We start from the raw sequence: 17,220 nt of genomic DNA, 5'->3' as shown, positions 1-17,220 counted from the left end.
CTGTAGATTAATGAAGACTATATTTTTTTAAAGATTTTATTTATTTATTTGAGAGAGAGAGAATGAGAGAGAGAGAGAGAGAGGGGAGAGGTCAGAGGGAGAAGCAGAATCCCTGCCGAGTAGGGAGCATGATGTGTACTTGATCCTGGGACTCCAGGATCATAACCTGAGCTGAAGGCAGTAGCTTAACCAACTGAGTCACCCAGGTGCTCCTAATAAAGACTATAACTTTTCTCAGATACATAAAAAAGCACAGTTATAATCTCTGCCCTCTTTATAAATTAGTGACAAATCCATAATAACCTAGTAAGTTTATTTTAATAGGTGTGAAATATAAATACTTCTTATATCCTATCTATACTCTTGTACTACTTAAAAGTCATCTATGAATATAAAGCTACTGTCTCTCTTCAAGTCTGTCTGTATCACATAATGATTGATCAGTTCTGGGCAATTCATGCACAGCCATCTGTCTTTGCTGAGAAGTCTTCACAAATCGAAGCAGATTGATGATGGCAGCAGGGGTCACTCCAGGTATACGACTAGCAGCCCCAATCTAAGAATTAAAACCACAAGAGAAACATAAGTGAGCTATGTCAAATCAAATCTATTTTGCTCCTAATAACAATCTGTATATTATAGTTTATAAAATATTTTCAAAAGTTATCTTAATGTATCTTCAAAATAACTATAAAGTAGATAAAGGGAATGTGATAATTATTAATGCCTTCATTTTACAAATTAGGGAAAATGAGGCTCAGAGAAATTAAAGCTATTTCTCAAAGATCATATAACTAATAGATGTTAGACTACCTAGTTTTTGTTTTCATTAAACTAATGTAACCTCATTAGTTGTTGGGCAGTGCCCTATAATCTCATGAATACTTCTGTGGTGTATTTTTAAAGTGAAATGTATGAATATTCACTCTATGTGGTATAAATAACTTAATGTCCGTTCAGGTCAGGTCAGGTTTAGCTACCAAATGAGTCTGTAACAAATAATCTGTCAGAGCATTTTGTATCCCAGAATTGTGGCTACTGAGTACCTGAAACATGGATAGTATGACTAAAGAGCTGAATTCAGAGTTTTACTTAATTTTAACTAATGTAAATGGGCACATTTAGTTATTGGGCAGTACAGCCTATGACTATCCATAAAAACATAACTAAAAATGAATAGGATATACAGAGTTATAAAATGGCCTACATGCTTCCATGTAGTTTCCATGATGACGATCACTAAGAATATCATTTATATTGACAGAATCACTCTTCCCTTCAAAAATAATTTTTTTCCAAAAAATTTTAGAGGTTATATTTTTGTTAAATGCCTTTTATTATATGAATCACCTATATAATACTGCCCAATATACTATGATACACCATCCATTTTTAAGATACAGTTCAGTTGCAGAAATGTTAAATGTGCATCTCAGAATCAATAAATATAGCCTATCAGTGTTTAAATATTTGTTATTAAAAGTCCAGTACTATGTATTATATAATATAGTATATAATATATAACACATATATGCATATATACATATATATAAAAACACATATATATAACATATATATATATAATTATATATATCTGTAAACAAACTTTAAATTTTCAGTTTGTTTACAGACATTTACAGACACATGTACATACACACTTATACAGAGCTTGGGGTGAGGGACCTTTTTTTAGGCCCCTCTCTTCTTCCTAGTAGCTTCTAAGCCAATGCTATGGGACTCCTAGGGAGGGATCCAAGCAGTGATTTGAAAACCACTCACATGTATTAACCTAATGTGGGTTCCTTTACATCATGCCTTATACTAGTTTGCACTGTGGTTTAGCACATAGTGGGGATTAGAGAATAATTTTAACTCAATTTTTCTAGTTATCTATTTAGAATAAGTTTTTTATCTCTCAAGAACAAACCCAATATCTATCATACAAAGAGATATAATTATGAAATAAAAGGGTAGATTTTTTATAATGAAATAAAACCTTAATTATGTGACCACTATAAATCCACGTTTAAAAAATTAAAGCACTGGCTCTGTATAATCCCCACTGCCTGGTTTCTTACCGTTTCTGGGCGACTGAACTGTAGCTTCTCTCGAACTTCGTAAGACAAAGACACATCTCTGAGGGTTAAATAATCTAGGTCTTTTGGCAGCTGGAGAGCTTCATCTTGCTGAACTTCCTTTATTTGTTGTTGCTGATGGAACAACACTGATTCATAAGTGGCTGGTGAACAGAATTAATTACATTAGCATATTCAGACTATATTAACAACTTGTGTTTTTATAGCTTTTTACAATTTATAAAAAGCTTTTGTCTATGTTATGTCATACAACACTTTTCCTAATACCAGGAGATAAATGGCATAAATGCTCCCTTTTGTAGATGAGGAAATTGAGGCTAAATGAGAGGAAGTATCTTGCATACCAACTACAGCATTATGCTTGGCAGTTTACTGCATGTGCTTTTTACTTCAAAAATCTGGAAAATTGGGGTACCTGGATGGCTCAGTTAGCTAAGCATTTGCCTTTGGCTCAGGTCATGATCCCTGGGTCCTGGAATTGAGCTCCAGGTTGGACTCCCTGCTCAGTGGGGAGCCTACTTCTTCCTTTTCCACTCCCCCTGCTTGTGCTCTATTCCTCTCCCTCTATTTATAAAAAATAAAATATAGATATAAAATTTAAATATATATATATAAAATAATAATTTAAATAATTAAATAATTTAAAAAATATATATAGAATTTAGGGGCACCTGGCTAGCTCAGTCAGCCTGTGAATCTTGATCTCAGGGTAGTGAGTTTGAGCCCCACACTGGGTATAAAGATTACTTAAATAAACTTAAAAAAAAAAAAAAAAAGAAATATAGGGGCACCTGGGTGACTCAGTGCGTTAAAGCCTCTGCCTTCAGCTCAGGTCATGATCTCAGGGTCCCGGGATGGAGCCCCGCATTGGGCTCTCTGCTGGGCAGGAAGCCTGCTTCCCCCTGTCTCTCTGCCTACATGTGATCTCTGTCTGTATAATCACCACTGCCTGGTTTCTTACCGTTTCTGGATAATTTATTTATTCAAGTAAATAATTTTTTAAAATCTTTAAAAATCTTTGAAAAATTTAAAAAAATCTTTAAATAAATGAAATATAGAATTTATCACCTGTTCCCAGATGATAACAGCCCGAATGTTCAGTAAGTAATTTTTACTCAATAGAGCAATCATGATGTTGAAATAAAAGGTCAACATTATTTTTTTTTAAAAGATTTTATTTATTTGTCAGAGAGAGAGAGAGAGAGAGAGCGCGCACAACCAGGGGGAACAGCAGACAGAGGGAGAGGCAGGCTCCCCACTGAGCAAGGAGCCTGATTAGGGATTCGATCCCAGAACCCTGGGATTATGACCTGAGCCAAAGGTAGACACCTAATCAACTGAGCCACCCAGATATCCCTGTCAACATTATTTCTTATACATTAGAATAAGTATAGTGTCTGGTCATTTGGAATATGATTCTAAAGTTTTGGTGAGTTTCTCTTTGTTTCTAGACTTCTGTTAAGTTGCATGGTGGGATGATAGGTAGCAATTGGGTCATCCTATATGTACAGCCAAAGCTTAGCAAAGTGACAGATCTCTGGAACTGAAAGAAAATGCCATTGCTAGAAGGAATGCAGAATTCTTACCACCTTGGCTGGTCTCCACAGAATTTAAAGCCCTTTCCTATTTGAACAGTACATCATTATCTAACTTTTCCTACCCTTCTCCCCAGCTCTTTCTGTTCCCTGCCTTTTTCTCAAATAATTTGCCACCCCAGGAAAAAACATCTACTACAATGCAAAAGCTGATATGATTCTCAGTATTTTTTTTTTTAAAGATTATTTATTTATTTATTTGACAGAGAGAAATCACAAGTAGGCAGAGAGGCAGGCAGAGAGAGAGAGAGAGGAGGAAGCAGGCTCCCTGCTGAGCAGAGAGCCGGATGCGGGACTCGATCCCAGGCCTCCGAGATCATGACCTGAGCCGAAGGCAGCGGCCTAACCCACTGAGCCACCCAGGCGCCCGATTCTCAGTATTTTTATGTCTGAAATTTTTCACAATGAAAATCTTAAAAAAATAGAGTACAACTACAAAGTCGTCTGTAGTTTTGATGGTCAGTACACTGACCGAGAGAATGAGAGCATGATATATGTTATAATGTACAGGGGCAGGCTCTAATTTGCCTGATACAAAATAAGTATTTTAATGGTAACTCTACCATTAAAATTCCAGTATATTGTTAAATATAACATTCTAATTTTTTTTTTAATTTTTTTTTTTTTTAAGATTTTATTTATTTATTTGACAGAGAGAAATCACAAGTAGGCAGAGAGGCAGGCAGAGAGAGAGAGAGGGAAGCAGGCTCCCTGCTGAGCAGAGAGCCCGATGCGGGACTCGATCCCAGGACCCTGAGATCATGACCTGAGCCGAAGGCAGCGGCTTAACCCACTGAGCCACCCAGGTGCCCTATAACATTCTAATTTTGTTATTGTTAAATGCCATTATAATTCCAGTATATTGTTAAAGCTAAAGACTATAATTTTTCTCACTGATAGAACACTGGATGGGGAAAATATAAAAGGAAGTTTAAGGGGAAAAAAGTTATGTGTTTTGTATTTTTTTGGTTTGGGGGGTTATTTTTGGTAAACCTTATAGCATTTCTCAAACTTGGAACGTGCTCACAAATTACCTAGGGATCTTATTAAAATGCAGATGCTTGCTTAGTGGGTTTGAAGTAGACTATGAGAATCTGTATTCCTAACAAGCTCCCATGTATTGCAATGCTTCTAGCCTGGGATCCCCACTCTGAATAGCACAGAGCCCAAGACTATGCTGTTTCTATGCTAATAATGGCTCCTCTTAACGTAGAACTCTTTCTTGAATCTGCTGTCCATTCATAATGGAAATAGAACATATAGGCATGTAAAGTAAAAAATTATTTTCTACCTTCTATTTTCAGCCTTTCAGCTAGCTCTCTACATTTAATGTACTTCTTCAAGGGCTCTGGAACAGCCTTGGCTAACAACTTCATGTCAACTTCTTCATACTTCAGAACATCTAGAGCTCTGCAAATACACAAAAGTTTCATTAGCATAGGGGTCCAAAAAAAAAAAAAAAAAAAAAAACCCAGAACAAAACATAGGGGTCTGTATCATGTAAGCCAGATTAAGAACAAAATTCCTTGGAAATAATGCCAAATCTCAGAATTAACACAAATATCAAAAGATACACTCCTAATTCTTTGCAAGCACAGTGAGTAAATGCAGTAGATCTGCAACACAGGAGAACCTCAATAAGACTAGTTTGTAATTCTCCCCAACTCCTTTCCTTTATCATGAGAAATAAGTTGTTGGTAAAGGGTGCATTAGTATAATCCTTTTGCTCTCCCTTTCTTGTAAGGACAAAATATCCTCTGATAACAACGGTTTGAATTCCCTAAGAATTTACATCTAAGTCATGTTGAACCCCATGTCCAATGAAGGAGTCACCCTCTTTCATGCTCGAAACCAGCTGAAGATCTCTTCCTTGCTTTTGCAGAACTCCCCAAGTAAGAATGAGAGGCCCCTCCCTAAATGTTTTAAATATCTGCAAAACAAATTGATGAAAATGATGGTCCAGGGTTCCTAAGTATTCTTCCAGTCAGATATTTTTTTAATTTAGTATAATCTCCATTTTAATTTTTACGGATTGGAAACTTCAGGCAGCTAATTCTCAGTTCAATTTCCACTACTTTGGTTAGACTAAGGCCTCCTGAGTCAAAGCAAGAGGAGAGGAGAACAATCAATATGTGCAGCGAATAGAGACAACTGTTAAAATTCCCAGGCAACTTACATGGCTCACCAAGAGAACATGCCTCAGTATAAATGTTAACAGGTAGATCAGGTGATATTTGCAATAACTTGACTCACTGACACTTGGAGTCAATAACTTGACTCATTCTTGGTGTTCCTTTGGCCAATTTAATCCCTTTCATACTGAATTCAGGTAATAAAATCTTAAAAAAAAAAAAAAACTACAGAACATACTGGAACACAACTGACTAACCAAAAAGGCATTCTCTGGGAATCTAGCAAGATGGTGACGACCTCAAAGAAAAGCCCTTGACCATATAACTTAAAAAAGAAATATTTTTTCAAGATCTAATTTATTTGGGGGAGAGAGAGACAGCAGAGTGGGAGTGGGGAGAGGGAGAAACAGACTCCCCGCTGAATAAGGAGCCCAATGTGGGACTCAGTCCCAGGATCCTGGGATCCTGACCTGAGCTGAAAGCAGAGGTTTAACGACTGCGCCACCCTGGCGCCCCCAACTTAAAAATTTTTTTTAAAATAATGTATTTTCAAACCTTGGATCTGTTCTCAGGTCCAAACTTCAAGACCTGCTTTGAATCAAGCCTAAGTCTCAGAGTTCAGAGTTCTGGCACAGAAAGGACAAGTTAGCACACCTCAACAGAACACAAGAGAAAATCTAACACATCAGTCTATTTCCCTATAATCCTGATAGGAAATGTGTATGCAGTTACTTATGTATTTCTTCTGTTAAAATGTCTGTTCAAAGTCTGGTTCAACATGTGAGTATTTGGCTCAGAGCCTAGTATGTACACAGTAAATGCAATAAATTAGTTTGGTAAAAGCTGCTAGACTTTACATTCATATTTTTATTCACTGATTAGCATTTTAGACTGTGTTAAAAACAATCAGGTGCCCTGCTGGCAATGTTACACATTAGTCACATTTAATGCAAATTCTACTTATATAAATTTGAAGTAGTATAATATTTGTCAAAACAAACATGATGTTATAAGTTCTTTGCACAGAGTCCAAAATAATGTGAGCCTTCCTAAATTTAAACAAACACCAGAAATATTGAGTGGATAACAAACTATATACTACTATCATCTTCCAAGTGCTACTTAGCTGGTAAATCTATCCACTGTCCTCACTTGTCAATCTGGCTGTCACTTCTTTTTTTTTTTTTTTTTTTTTAAATTTTATTTATTTATTTGTCATAGAGAAGCGAGAGCAAGCACAGGCAGACAGAGTGGCAGGCAGAGGCAGAGGAAGAAGCAGGCTCCCCACCAAGCAAGGAGCCCGATGTGGGACTTGATCCCAGGACGCCGGGATCATGACCTGAGCCGAAGGCAGCCGCTTAACCAACTGAGCCACCCAGGCGTCCCTGGCTGTCACTTCTATGAATAAGATTTCCTGGCTTGGGTGACTACAATGCAGGTTCTTAAACATTTACTGTTACTATAATTAAAAAGTGCTTAAAGTTCTCTAACAGTAGTGTCAGTGCTTTGGGAAATTCCTGTGAAAATGAAAACTTGGGAATAGAAGTCACAAATGATAAGACACCGTGATGTGATAAAGTCAAACAAGAACTCATTATGCCAGGCTGTTAGTCAAGGTAGAGCAAGATTAGAGATAATAAAAAGCAGCATTAAAACGGGTACACCTTTAAGTCCATAAAATCCCTCACAAGGAAAACGGTGTTTGAAAAAAAAAGGAAAAATAGAAAAGAAAAATATATTGGAGACATAGCTCCAAGATTAATGCCACCATATTAGCTCCTAAGCTACAGTGTTTTTATTATTATTTTAAAAATATTTAATTTATTTATTTGATAGACAGAGATCACAAGTAGGCAGGGAAACAGGCAGAGAGAGAGGAGGAAGCAGGTTCTCCATGGAGCAGAGAGCCTGATGCAGGGCTCAATCCCAGGGCCCTGGGATCATGACCAGAGCTGAAGGCAGAGGCTTTAACCCACTGAGCCACCAGGCGCCCCTACAGTGTTTTCAGATTTATGTTTTCTGGGCACCTCCCCAACCAAATTAGGTTACAGTTTTTTAAATGGGAAGAATGAGTGATAAAATATGCAGATTTTGAACTATACAATGTCTATAGGAATGTATCTATGAAGCAAAAGCTCTAAATTAATGTCCTTTAGATTCAGAGTCCATATAACCAGAATGATAAAAGCAAGGACAAAAAACCCCTAACATGCAGAAAGGAAATCTGCTAGTAAGTCCACAGAATTAAAAATACTCTGTTTAAAAGAGGCTTTTGTGGCTCAGTCAGTAGGGTGTCTCACTCTTCGTTTAGGCTCAGGATATGATCTCAAGAGTCGTGAAATTGAGCCCTGAGTTGGGCTCCATGCTCAGTGCAGAATCTGCTTGAGATTCTCTCCCCTTGCCTCTCCCCACCCTCACATGTGCGTACTCTCTCTCCTTCTAAAATAAATAAGTTAAAGAAAAAGAGGTTTGCAATTATTCCATACTTATAAAAGAAGGCTGATTAACAGTGTTTCTTGGTTTGTACCCTCTAAATTGCAGGAAAGCCAGAAGAACTCAATGGGAGCCTCAGAAATATTGTATAAAAAATAATTTAGAATCATATATATTTTTAATACCGAATGAAGAGATGACTTACATCTAAAGGATTTTGAAAAGAAGCCAAGAGTAAGCTAAATTCATTTAAAATGGGGAATCCAGGGCGCCTGGGTGGCTTGGTGGGTTAAGCCTCTGCCTTTGGCTCAGGTCATGATCTCGAGGTCCTGGGATTGAGCCCCGCATCAGGCTCTCTGCTCAGCGGGGAGCCAGCCTCCCCCTCTCTCTGCCTGCCTCTATGCCTACTTGTGATCTTTCTCTCTCTGTCAAATAAATAAATAAATAAATCTTTAAAAAAAAGGGGGGGGGGATAAAAAAAAAAAAAAGGGAACCTGCAAGTAATATCTCTGAAACAATCTCAGTTTTCTGTAAAAAGCAAAAAAAGTCTACATTAAAAGTGCATACCTGAGAGGCAGACTTTTCCCAATACTTATAGAAGCCTCTGGAATTAATTTTTTCCATTTAGAACTTGAAAACTCAATGGATTTTAGCACAGAAATGCCTTCTTCCAAAGAAGACTTCATCCTAGAAGCTCTTTCATATCGTTGTTGGGACACACAGCCAACCTCCTTATACCCTAGAAGGGGAGGGGAAAGAATATAATAAGAGGTTTTCAGGAAAAGTAAACCTGGTTGTAGGACCCAGTGAGGAGTTACCTCGGAACGTGAGCCTGCTGTCGGCATTATCAGGGCGCAGTGACAGACGGAATTCTGCTCGGCTTGTAAACATGCGGTAGGGTTCATTGGTACCCAGCGTGGTGAGGTCATCAATCAAGACCCCTATGTAGCCTTCTGTTCGGCTGATGACAAAAGGAGGCTTGCGTTTGACCCGAAGACTTGCATTGATTCCAGCTATCACACCCTACAAGAGGACTGAAATGTTTAAAAGGCCATTATGAACTGAACAAAGAGCTACCCTAGTCAGAACACTACCTGGAAAAAATAGCATCGGGTAGTAAGAAAGCAGGCACTGCCCAAAAGAGAGAATAGACAGAGAAAATGTGATATGTATTCAAAAGCAGAATGCAGGTAATGTGCCACTTTAGAATGCTATGTTTCACGGTTTTCAAAAATACTTAACATTCCTGATAAGCTTTAGGTGGGCTAATCTATTTTTTAAAATCCACCCATAGAACTCTTCTAGCCTTTTCCCACTTACAAGTAAAAATAACATAACTTCTCACGTAAGAGGAATATGATAATTTGCAATAAAATTATGTTGAAGGAACTAATTTTCTTTTTCAAAAAATTTCAGGGGAGCCTGGCTGGCTCAGTCAGGAGAGCATGCAACTCTTTTTTTTTTTTTTTAAAAGATTTATTTATTTATTTATTTGACAGAGAGAGAGATCACAAGTAGGCAGAGAGGCAGGCAGAGAGAGAGAGAGAGGAGGAAGCAGGCTCCCTGCTGAGCAGAGAGCCTGATGCGGGACTCAATAGCAGGACCCTGAGATCATGACCTGAGCCGAAGGCAGCGGCTTAACCCACTGAGCGTGGCGCCCGAGCATGCAACTCTTAATCTTGGGGTTATTAAGTGTGAGCCCCCACACTGGGTGTAGAGATAGCTTAAAAATAAATTATTTTTAAAAAATTTTCAGGGTGCCTAGGTGGCTCAGTTGGTTAAGCAACTGCCTTTCCCTCAGGTCAGGATCCTGGAGTCTCAGGATCGAGGCCTGCATGGGCTCCCTGCTCACCAGGGAGTCTGCTTCTCCCTCTGACCTTCCCCTTCTCATGCTCTCTCTCATTCTCACTCTCTCAAATAAATAAATAAAATCTCTACAAAAAAATTTCAAAATAGGGATGTCTGGGAGTCTCATTTGGTTGAGAGTCTGCCTTTGGCTCAAGTTATAATACCAGAGTCCTGGGATCAAGTCCCACACCTGGCTCCTTGCTTGGCAAGGAATCTGCTTCTCCCGCTGCCTGCCTCTCACCCCTGCTTGTGTGCTCTCTCTCTGGCAAATAAATAAACAAAACCTTAAAAAAATTTTCAAAATACAGGGGCCCCTGGGTGGCTCAGTGGGTTAAGCCGCTGCCTTCGGCTCAGGTCATGATCTCAGGATTCTGGGATCGAGTCCCGCATCGGGCTCTCTGCTCAGCAGGGAGCCTGCTTCCTCCTCTCTCTCTCTCTGCCTGCCTCTCTGCCTACTTGTGATCTCTCTCTGTCAAATAAATAAAAAATCTTAAAAAAAAAAAATTTTTTTTTTCAAAATACAGTAAATCTTATCAACTATGATATCAGACCTTGGAACTCATAAAAGAGAATTAAAACCACAAGTGTTTAGCAAAGCATAAGGAATATAGTCAAAGATACTGTAAGAGGGATGTAACAGCTACATTTGTGGGGAACACAGCATAATGCATAAACTTGTCAAATGACTCAGTTTTACACTTGAAACTGTGTGTCAACCACATGCAAATAAAAAAAGAAAAAAAAAAACATAACCCACAAGTGTTTTTTAAATTCTACTGTATATAGTAGCCATCCCTGTACACCCTGAAACAGAAGTTCCATTACAATTTATGACCTGTATCTAAGATCTATATAGTTATCACAACAGAAATTAAAAGGAGGAACACCAGTTAAATAGTTAAATAGTCCTTTTCTGTTTATAGTAACATTTGAACAACTGCTTACTTGAGCTGCAGCTTCCTCATAACCAGTAGTGCCATTTATCTGGCCAGCGAAGAAGAGCCGTTGCACCAAATGAGTCTCAAGAGAAGGAGTGATCTGACGGGGGTCTAAATAATCATACTGAACACCATAGCCTGACCAAAAGATAAATGATACAAAATAAGTAAAACTCAAGCTGGATTTATCTCAAAGTAGAGATGCAAAGATTGTCATTAAATGTTCTTGAAAAACAGAGAATATTTTATTTTTTTTTTATTTAAAGATTTTATTTATTTATTTGACAGAGAGAGATCACAAGCAGGCATAGAGGCAGGCAGAGAGAGAGGAGGAAGCAGGCTCCCCGCTGAGCAGAGAGCCCGATGCAGGGCTCGATCCCAGGACCCTGAGATCATGACCTGAGCCGAAGGCAGCAGCTTAACCACTGAGCCACCCAGGCGCCCCAAAACAGAGAATATATATATATTTTTAAAGATTTTATTTATTTATTTGACAGACAGAGATTACAAGTAGGCTGAAAGGCAGGCAGAGAGAGAGAAGGAGGAAGCAGGCTCCCTGCCAAGCAGAGAGCCCGACATGGGGCTCGATCCCAGGACCCTAGGATCACGACCTGAGCCGAAGGCAGAGGCTTTAACCCACTGAGCCACCCAGGTGCCCCAACAAAGAATATTTTAAATGCATAGATGTTGGGCTTTGTCTTCTGAGGCTCTAGGCATCTATGAGTGTAGCGAAGACCTCCTCACGGTCTGCTAAAGCAATGCTGAGCTCATATGGAAGGGCAGCTGTGGTTCTCTTTACCTGGCTGAATCATTTTAGCTTTCTCCAAGCCTTTGATGCACGTGATCATTTTCTCCTGTAATTCAGCTGGTAGTGTCACAGATAACCCTTGGGGGTAGATGAGGTCAGAATCCATTCCTTCAGGTTCCAGCCAAACCTGATGTAGACGGTTTGGAAAACGCAAAACCTTTGATTCAATGGATGGACAGTATCTAGAGCAGGACAATGAAATTTAAAAATTTAATGAAGCAAACAAAAGAGGTTGACAGCGTTCCTTAAAGTAATGTTTTGTTCTTACCGGGGTCCTCTTGTAGTCTCCTTAATGTGACTATTAAGGTGAAGGTTCTCAAGGACAATCTCATCCACTCTAGGGTTGGTGTGAGTCAAGTAACATGGCAGCTGATCTTCTGGCTAAAATATAGGAACTATTTATAACAATGTTGGCTTCTTGACTAGTTTGCCTTTTACTCAAATAAATTACATATATGATTTGCACTTACTTTTAAACCTATGCATAATGCTGGATACTACTAATTAAGTATTCTTGCCAAAAACAACCCAAAAGATGAACCTAAATTTAAAAAAGCTTCTAGATCTACCAGTTTACAGAAAATATAGAAAATGGAAGAAAATATTTAAGGCACCAGAAGGGAGAAATCTAGAATGTGGGAAATTCTAGAGAACAGATGACTCTGTTTCTTCCACATATAAATTAAAAAAAAAAAAAAAAAAAAAAGGAACTGTTGTTATAAGGCATATATATCATCCAACTCAATGTATGGTCCTTATTTTGTCCTTATTTTCTGGGTGTGATAATGGTATTGTAGCTGGTTTTTTTGTTTGTTTGTTTGTTTGATTGATTTTTTACAAAGTTCTCATCTGTTAAAGACCTATACCAAAGTATTTATAAGTGAAATGATGTGAGATTTGGGGCTGTAGCTTTAAAACTTCACAAGAAGTCAGGATGGCTTGGTGGCTCAGTAGGTTGAACAACTGCCTTCAGCTCAGGTCAGATCCCAGGAGCCTGGGATTGGGTCCCACACTGGGCTCCCTGCTCAGTGAGAAGCCTGCTTCTCCCTCTGCCTGCCGCTTCCCCTGCTTATGCACGCTTTCTCTCTCTCTGACAAGGAAATAAAATCTTGAAAAACAAAAAACAAAAACTTCACAAGAAGAAAGTGTTAAGAAAAGATGAACAGGAATGCCAGAAAATGTTACTTTTTGAAACTGGGTGATGCTATTTTTTTCTACTTTCCATAAACTTGAAATTTTATAAAATACACACACTAAGGAAGTAGCATCACAATTTACATTTTACCAATGCAAGAATATAAAAGAAACTTGCTCACAACAGCAGACTATTTGGAGCCACTTATCAAGATAACACTCACCAGAAACTAGGACCACCAATTATTAGTCCTCTCTTCTAAACACACAATATGCCTTTTTTTTTTTTTTTAAATAACTCCAAAGGTAAGCAAAAAAGTAGCCTGTTCAAAAGTACCAGTGGGAAAAAAAAAAAAAAAAACAAAAGTACCAGTGACACGAAAGACTAAGTAATGGTTCCAGATCAAAGAGAAATGACAATTAAATACTATACTTTTTCCTGGATTGGAAAAAAAAAAAAGGTTGCTAGTAAAGAACAATATTGGGACAATCAGCAAATCTGTCTATGAACTATATTTATATTAGATAACAGCATTGTATCAGTGTTAAACTCCCCAAATTTCATTACTACAATGAGGTAATGTAAGAGCATGTCTCTGTGCTTAGTTGAAATCCATACTCAAGTATGTAGAAGTAAAGAGTCATGATCTCTACAACTTATAGTCAAATGTTCTGGAAAAAGAAAAGAATAAAGATAAATGTCTATATTACATTTTTATAGATTAAATATATATGTATATCTCTATTAGAGATAAATGTGGTAAAATATTAACAAGTCGGTGAACTTCATTGGTTTACAAGAGTTTGTTTTAATGATCTTACAATGTTTATGTAGGTCTGAAACTGTTTCAAAAGTTTAAATTGGCAAAATTATGAAGTAATGAAATTTAAAAACTTACAGAAACACCCAATTAGCCAAATTAGCTAATCCTTTTAAAGATCCTGTTTTTGCACCCTAAGCAACAGGAATGTAAGGTGACTTGTGAAGGAATGAAGGGAGGAAGGGAAGAAAAGAGGAGGAAAAGAGGGATGGAGGGAGAGTTAGGCTACATTCTGCTGTGAATACGCGCAGTCGCCTGTAAAGTCAAGTTTTCGTAAATTATCTTACCTTAATCCACACTGTCTCATTGATAAAACTGAATGGTATGGATGGATTATCTGGTGTCTGCTTGTTTAGAATGCTGAAATTAATGGACTCTTTGGCAATTCGGGGTGGAGTCCCAGTCTTCAATCTTCCCACCACAAACCCCAACTTCTCCAGAGTCTGAGCCAGCCCTATGGAAGGCTGATCTCCTAAACGCCCTGCGGGATGCGTCTCCAATCCAATTACAATCACGCCTCTCAGGAACGTGCCGGTAGTCAGAACCACACTCTCTGCATGTACTGTGCTTCCATCCGCTAAAGGATTAAGAAAGAGTAAAAACTGTGACCTGTTATCATGGATCTAATTGAAATGTGCCTATTTTACATAAGAACTACAGGGAAAATGTGTCTTTGGAAACTTAAAAAAGAATTTTAAATGAGTAAGAAGGCTATATGTTATTCATATGTTTATATATGAATATATGTTAATACTAAGAATCCAAGACAGCTGGGAGAGAGAACATAATAACATATAAAAACTAGTTCACATCCTCCTAAAATCAAATCAGTTCTGAAAAATTAGTCTCAGTTAATTTTTAAAATTAATTTTAGACTCCTGGTTAAATATGACAGACTACCTCACATGATTTTTTTCTACCTCCTAAAACGCCAAGAAAATGAAATAAAGGGACAGAAAAAAGGTATAAACCCAAAAGGACAACTAATGGGAAAGAACTTGTCAAAAGATGAGAACTTTCAAAATATTTTCATAAGACAGAGAGCAGATGAAAGAGCAATAACTAACCCAGCAGAGGCGAGAAGGCTACAACTCAAGAATCTGAGGAGAACGTACCAATGAAAATTAAATAATTTGCTCTGCAAAGCTTGCAAACTGGAGAACTGAGAATGAGAACTGAGGAATGTAGGAACAAAGGAGGCTGAAAATGAGAGAAATAGTTAAATCTATATAAAAAGGTTTTGTATTCCTGTCTTATAGGAAAATGTTAGGCTTATTCTTTGGGTAATGGGGAGTTACTGTTTAGTGGGTACAGAGTTTCAGTTTAGGATGATCAAGTAGTTCTGGAAATGGGTGGTACTAACAGTTGCACAACACTGTGAATATACTTAATGACTTAATGGTACTGAATTGTACACTTAAAAAAACTTGACACTTAAAAAAATTGTACACTGCAAAAATGACAAATTTTATGTTATGTACATTTAGCCACAATAAAACATTGTATTTTTGTGCCAAGATCAAAAAATAGCATTAAAAAGTTTTTTAAAGATTTTATTTCACAGGGAGAGAGACAGCACAAGAAGCGGGATATAAAGAAGGAGAAGCAGGTTCCCCACTGAGCAGGGAGACCCCTGCAGGGCTGGAACTCAGGACCTGTGACCTGAGCCAAAGGCAGTCGATTAACCAACTGAGCCACGCAGGCTCCCCCGAGTCAGATTTCTGCAGCACCCAGAACACCCCAACATCAGAGCCAAGCCTTGAATCAAGTCTGCAGACCTCTCTAGGCCCAGGCTTCACTACCAAGATGCTCCTCCTCAAGAAAGAGTCCCGAATCGGGCTCCTTGCTCAGCAGGGAACCTTCTCTCTCTGCCTACCACTCTGCCTGCTTATGTACTCTCTCTCCCTCTCTCTGACAAATAAATAAATAAGTAAAATCTTGGCGGGGAGGATGACAAAAAGTAAAATTAGAAGAAGCCCAGAAGACCAACCCAGAAAGGGATAGGAGTTACAGAAAGAAAGCATGGAGAAATAATAGAAGAAAATATACAGATCCAAGACAGATTTCCAGATTAAAAGGGAACACTTAGTATCTCACCATAATGAATGAACAAAGAGCAGACTAAGGGACACTACTTTAAAATTCCAGAACACTGGGGCACCTGGTGGCTCAGCGGGTTAAAGCCTCTGCCTTCAGCTCAGGTCATGATCCCAGGGTCCTGGGATCGAGCCCCGCATTGGGCTCTCTGCTCAGCAGGGAGCCTGCTTCCTCCTCTCTTTGCCTGCCTCTCTGACTACTTGTGATTTCTGTCTGTCAAATGAATAAATAAAATCTTAAAAAAAAAAAATTCCAGGGTGCCTGGGTGGCTCAGTGGGTTAAGCCGCTGCCTTCGGCTCAGGTCATGATCTCAGGGTCCTGGGATCGAGCCCCGCATCGGGCTCTCTGCTCAGCAGGGAGCCTGCTTCCTCCTCTCTCTCTCTCTCTGCCTGCCTCTCTGCCTACTTGTGATCTCTCTCTGTCAAATAAATAAATAAAATCTTTTAAAAAAAAAAAAAAATTCCAGAACACCAAAGACAAATTCAAGATCCCAGCTTTTAGAAAGCAAAAAACCTTTCATATACAAAAAAAATGTAAATATACATTGAGCTTTTTTTTAATTGTCGGTTTTTGTTTGTTTTTTTGTAGGCTCCACACCCAGCATGGAGTCCATTGTGGGGCTTGAACTCACAACCTTGAGATCAAGGCCGGAGCTGAGATCAAGAGTCAGACACCTAGCCAACTGAGCCACCCAGATACCCAGTTTTTTTTTCTTTTTAAAAGATTTTATTATTTTTTTCTTCTAGTTCAAACTGATTTAAAAAATTTTTTCAATGTAAATTTTAGTTAGTTAACATACAGGTGCAATATTAGTTTCAGGAGTAGAATTCAGTGATTCTTCACTTGCATACAATACTCAGGGCTCATCACAAGTGTCCTCTTTAATACCCATCACCCATCTAGCCCGTCCCCCACCCACCTCCCTCTATCTAACCCTCAGTCTGTACTCTATGGTTAAGAGTCTCTTGTGGTTGTTTCCTTCTCTCCTTCCTCCCACCATATACATTCATGTTTTGTTTAAAGATTTTATTTTATCTTATTTATTAAAAAAATTTTTTGTTCATAGATTTTATTTATTTTAGATTTTATTTATTTATTTGACAGAGAGAGTGAAAGACCATAAGCAGAGAGAGCAGCAGAGGGTGAGGGAGAAGCAGGCTTCCCACTGAGCAGGGAACCTGATGCACGGCTCGATCCCAGGACCCCAGAATGGTGACCCAAGATGAAGGCAGACTTAAACTTAACCATCTGAGCCACCCAGGCGCCCCCTGAAGATTTTATTTTTAAGCAATCTTTATACCCAATATAGGGCTCAAAC

General features: G+C 38.4%; 1 protein-coding gene across 1 annotated transcript in view; it reads right to left on the bottom strand.

The window, feature by feature from the left end:
* Positions 1-296: 296 nt before the first annotated feature.
* MTO1 (mitochondrial tRNA translation optimization 1) overlaps positions 297-17,220 on the bottom strand; it is a 28,218-nt gene continuing 11,294 nt past the window's right edge. The window contains exons 4-12 of the mRNA XM_044254609.1: positions 14,093-14,382; positions 12,119-12,231; positions 11,842-12,032; positions 11,050-11,180; positions 9,075-9,279; positions 8,824-8,995; positions 4,983-5,101; positions 2,079-2,239; positions 297-556 (exon numbers count right to left, since the gene is read on the bottom strand). Coding sequence (XP_044110544.1) covers positions 398-556; positions 2,079-2,239; positions 4,983-5,101; positions 8,824-8,995; positions 9,075-9,279; positions 11,050-11,180; positions 11,842-12,032; positions 12,119-12,231; positions 14,093-14,382 — 1,541 coding nt within the window. The 3' untranslated portion in view covers positions 297-397. The remainder of the gene's footprint in view (positions 557-2,078; positions 2,240-4,982; positions 5,102-8,823; positions 8,996-9,074; positions 9,280-11,049; positions 11,181-11,841; positions 12,033-12,118; positions 12,232-14,092; positions 14,383-17,220) is intronic.

This window comes from Neovison vison, chromosome 1 (genome assembly GCF_020171115.1).
Source record: "Neovison vison isolate M4711 chromosome 1, ASM_NN_V1, whole genome shotgun sequence".
Taxonomy (NCBI): domain Eukaryota; kingdom Metazoa; phylum Chordata; class Mammalia; order Carnivora; family Mustelidae; genus Neogale; species Neogale vison.
This window is presented reverse-complemented; position numbering and strand designations above follow the sequence as displayed.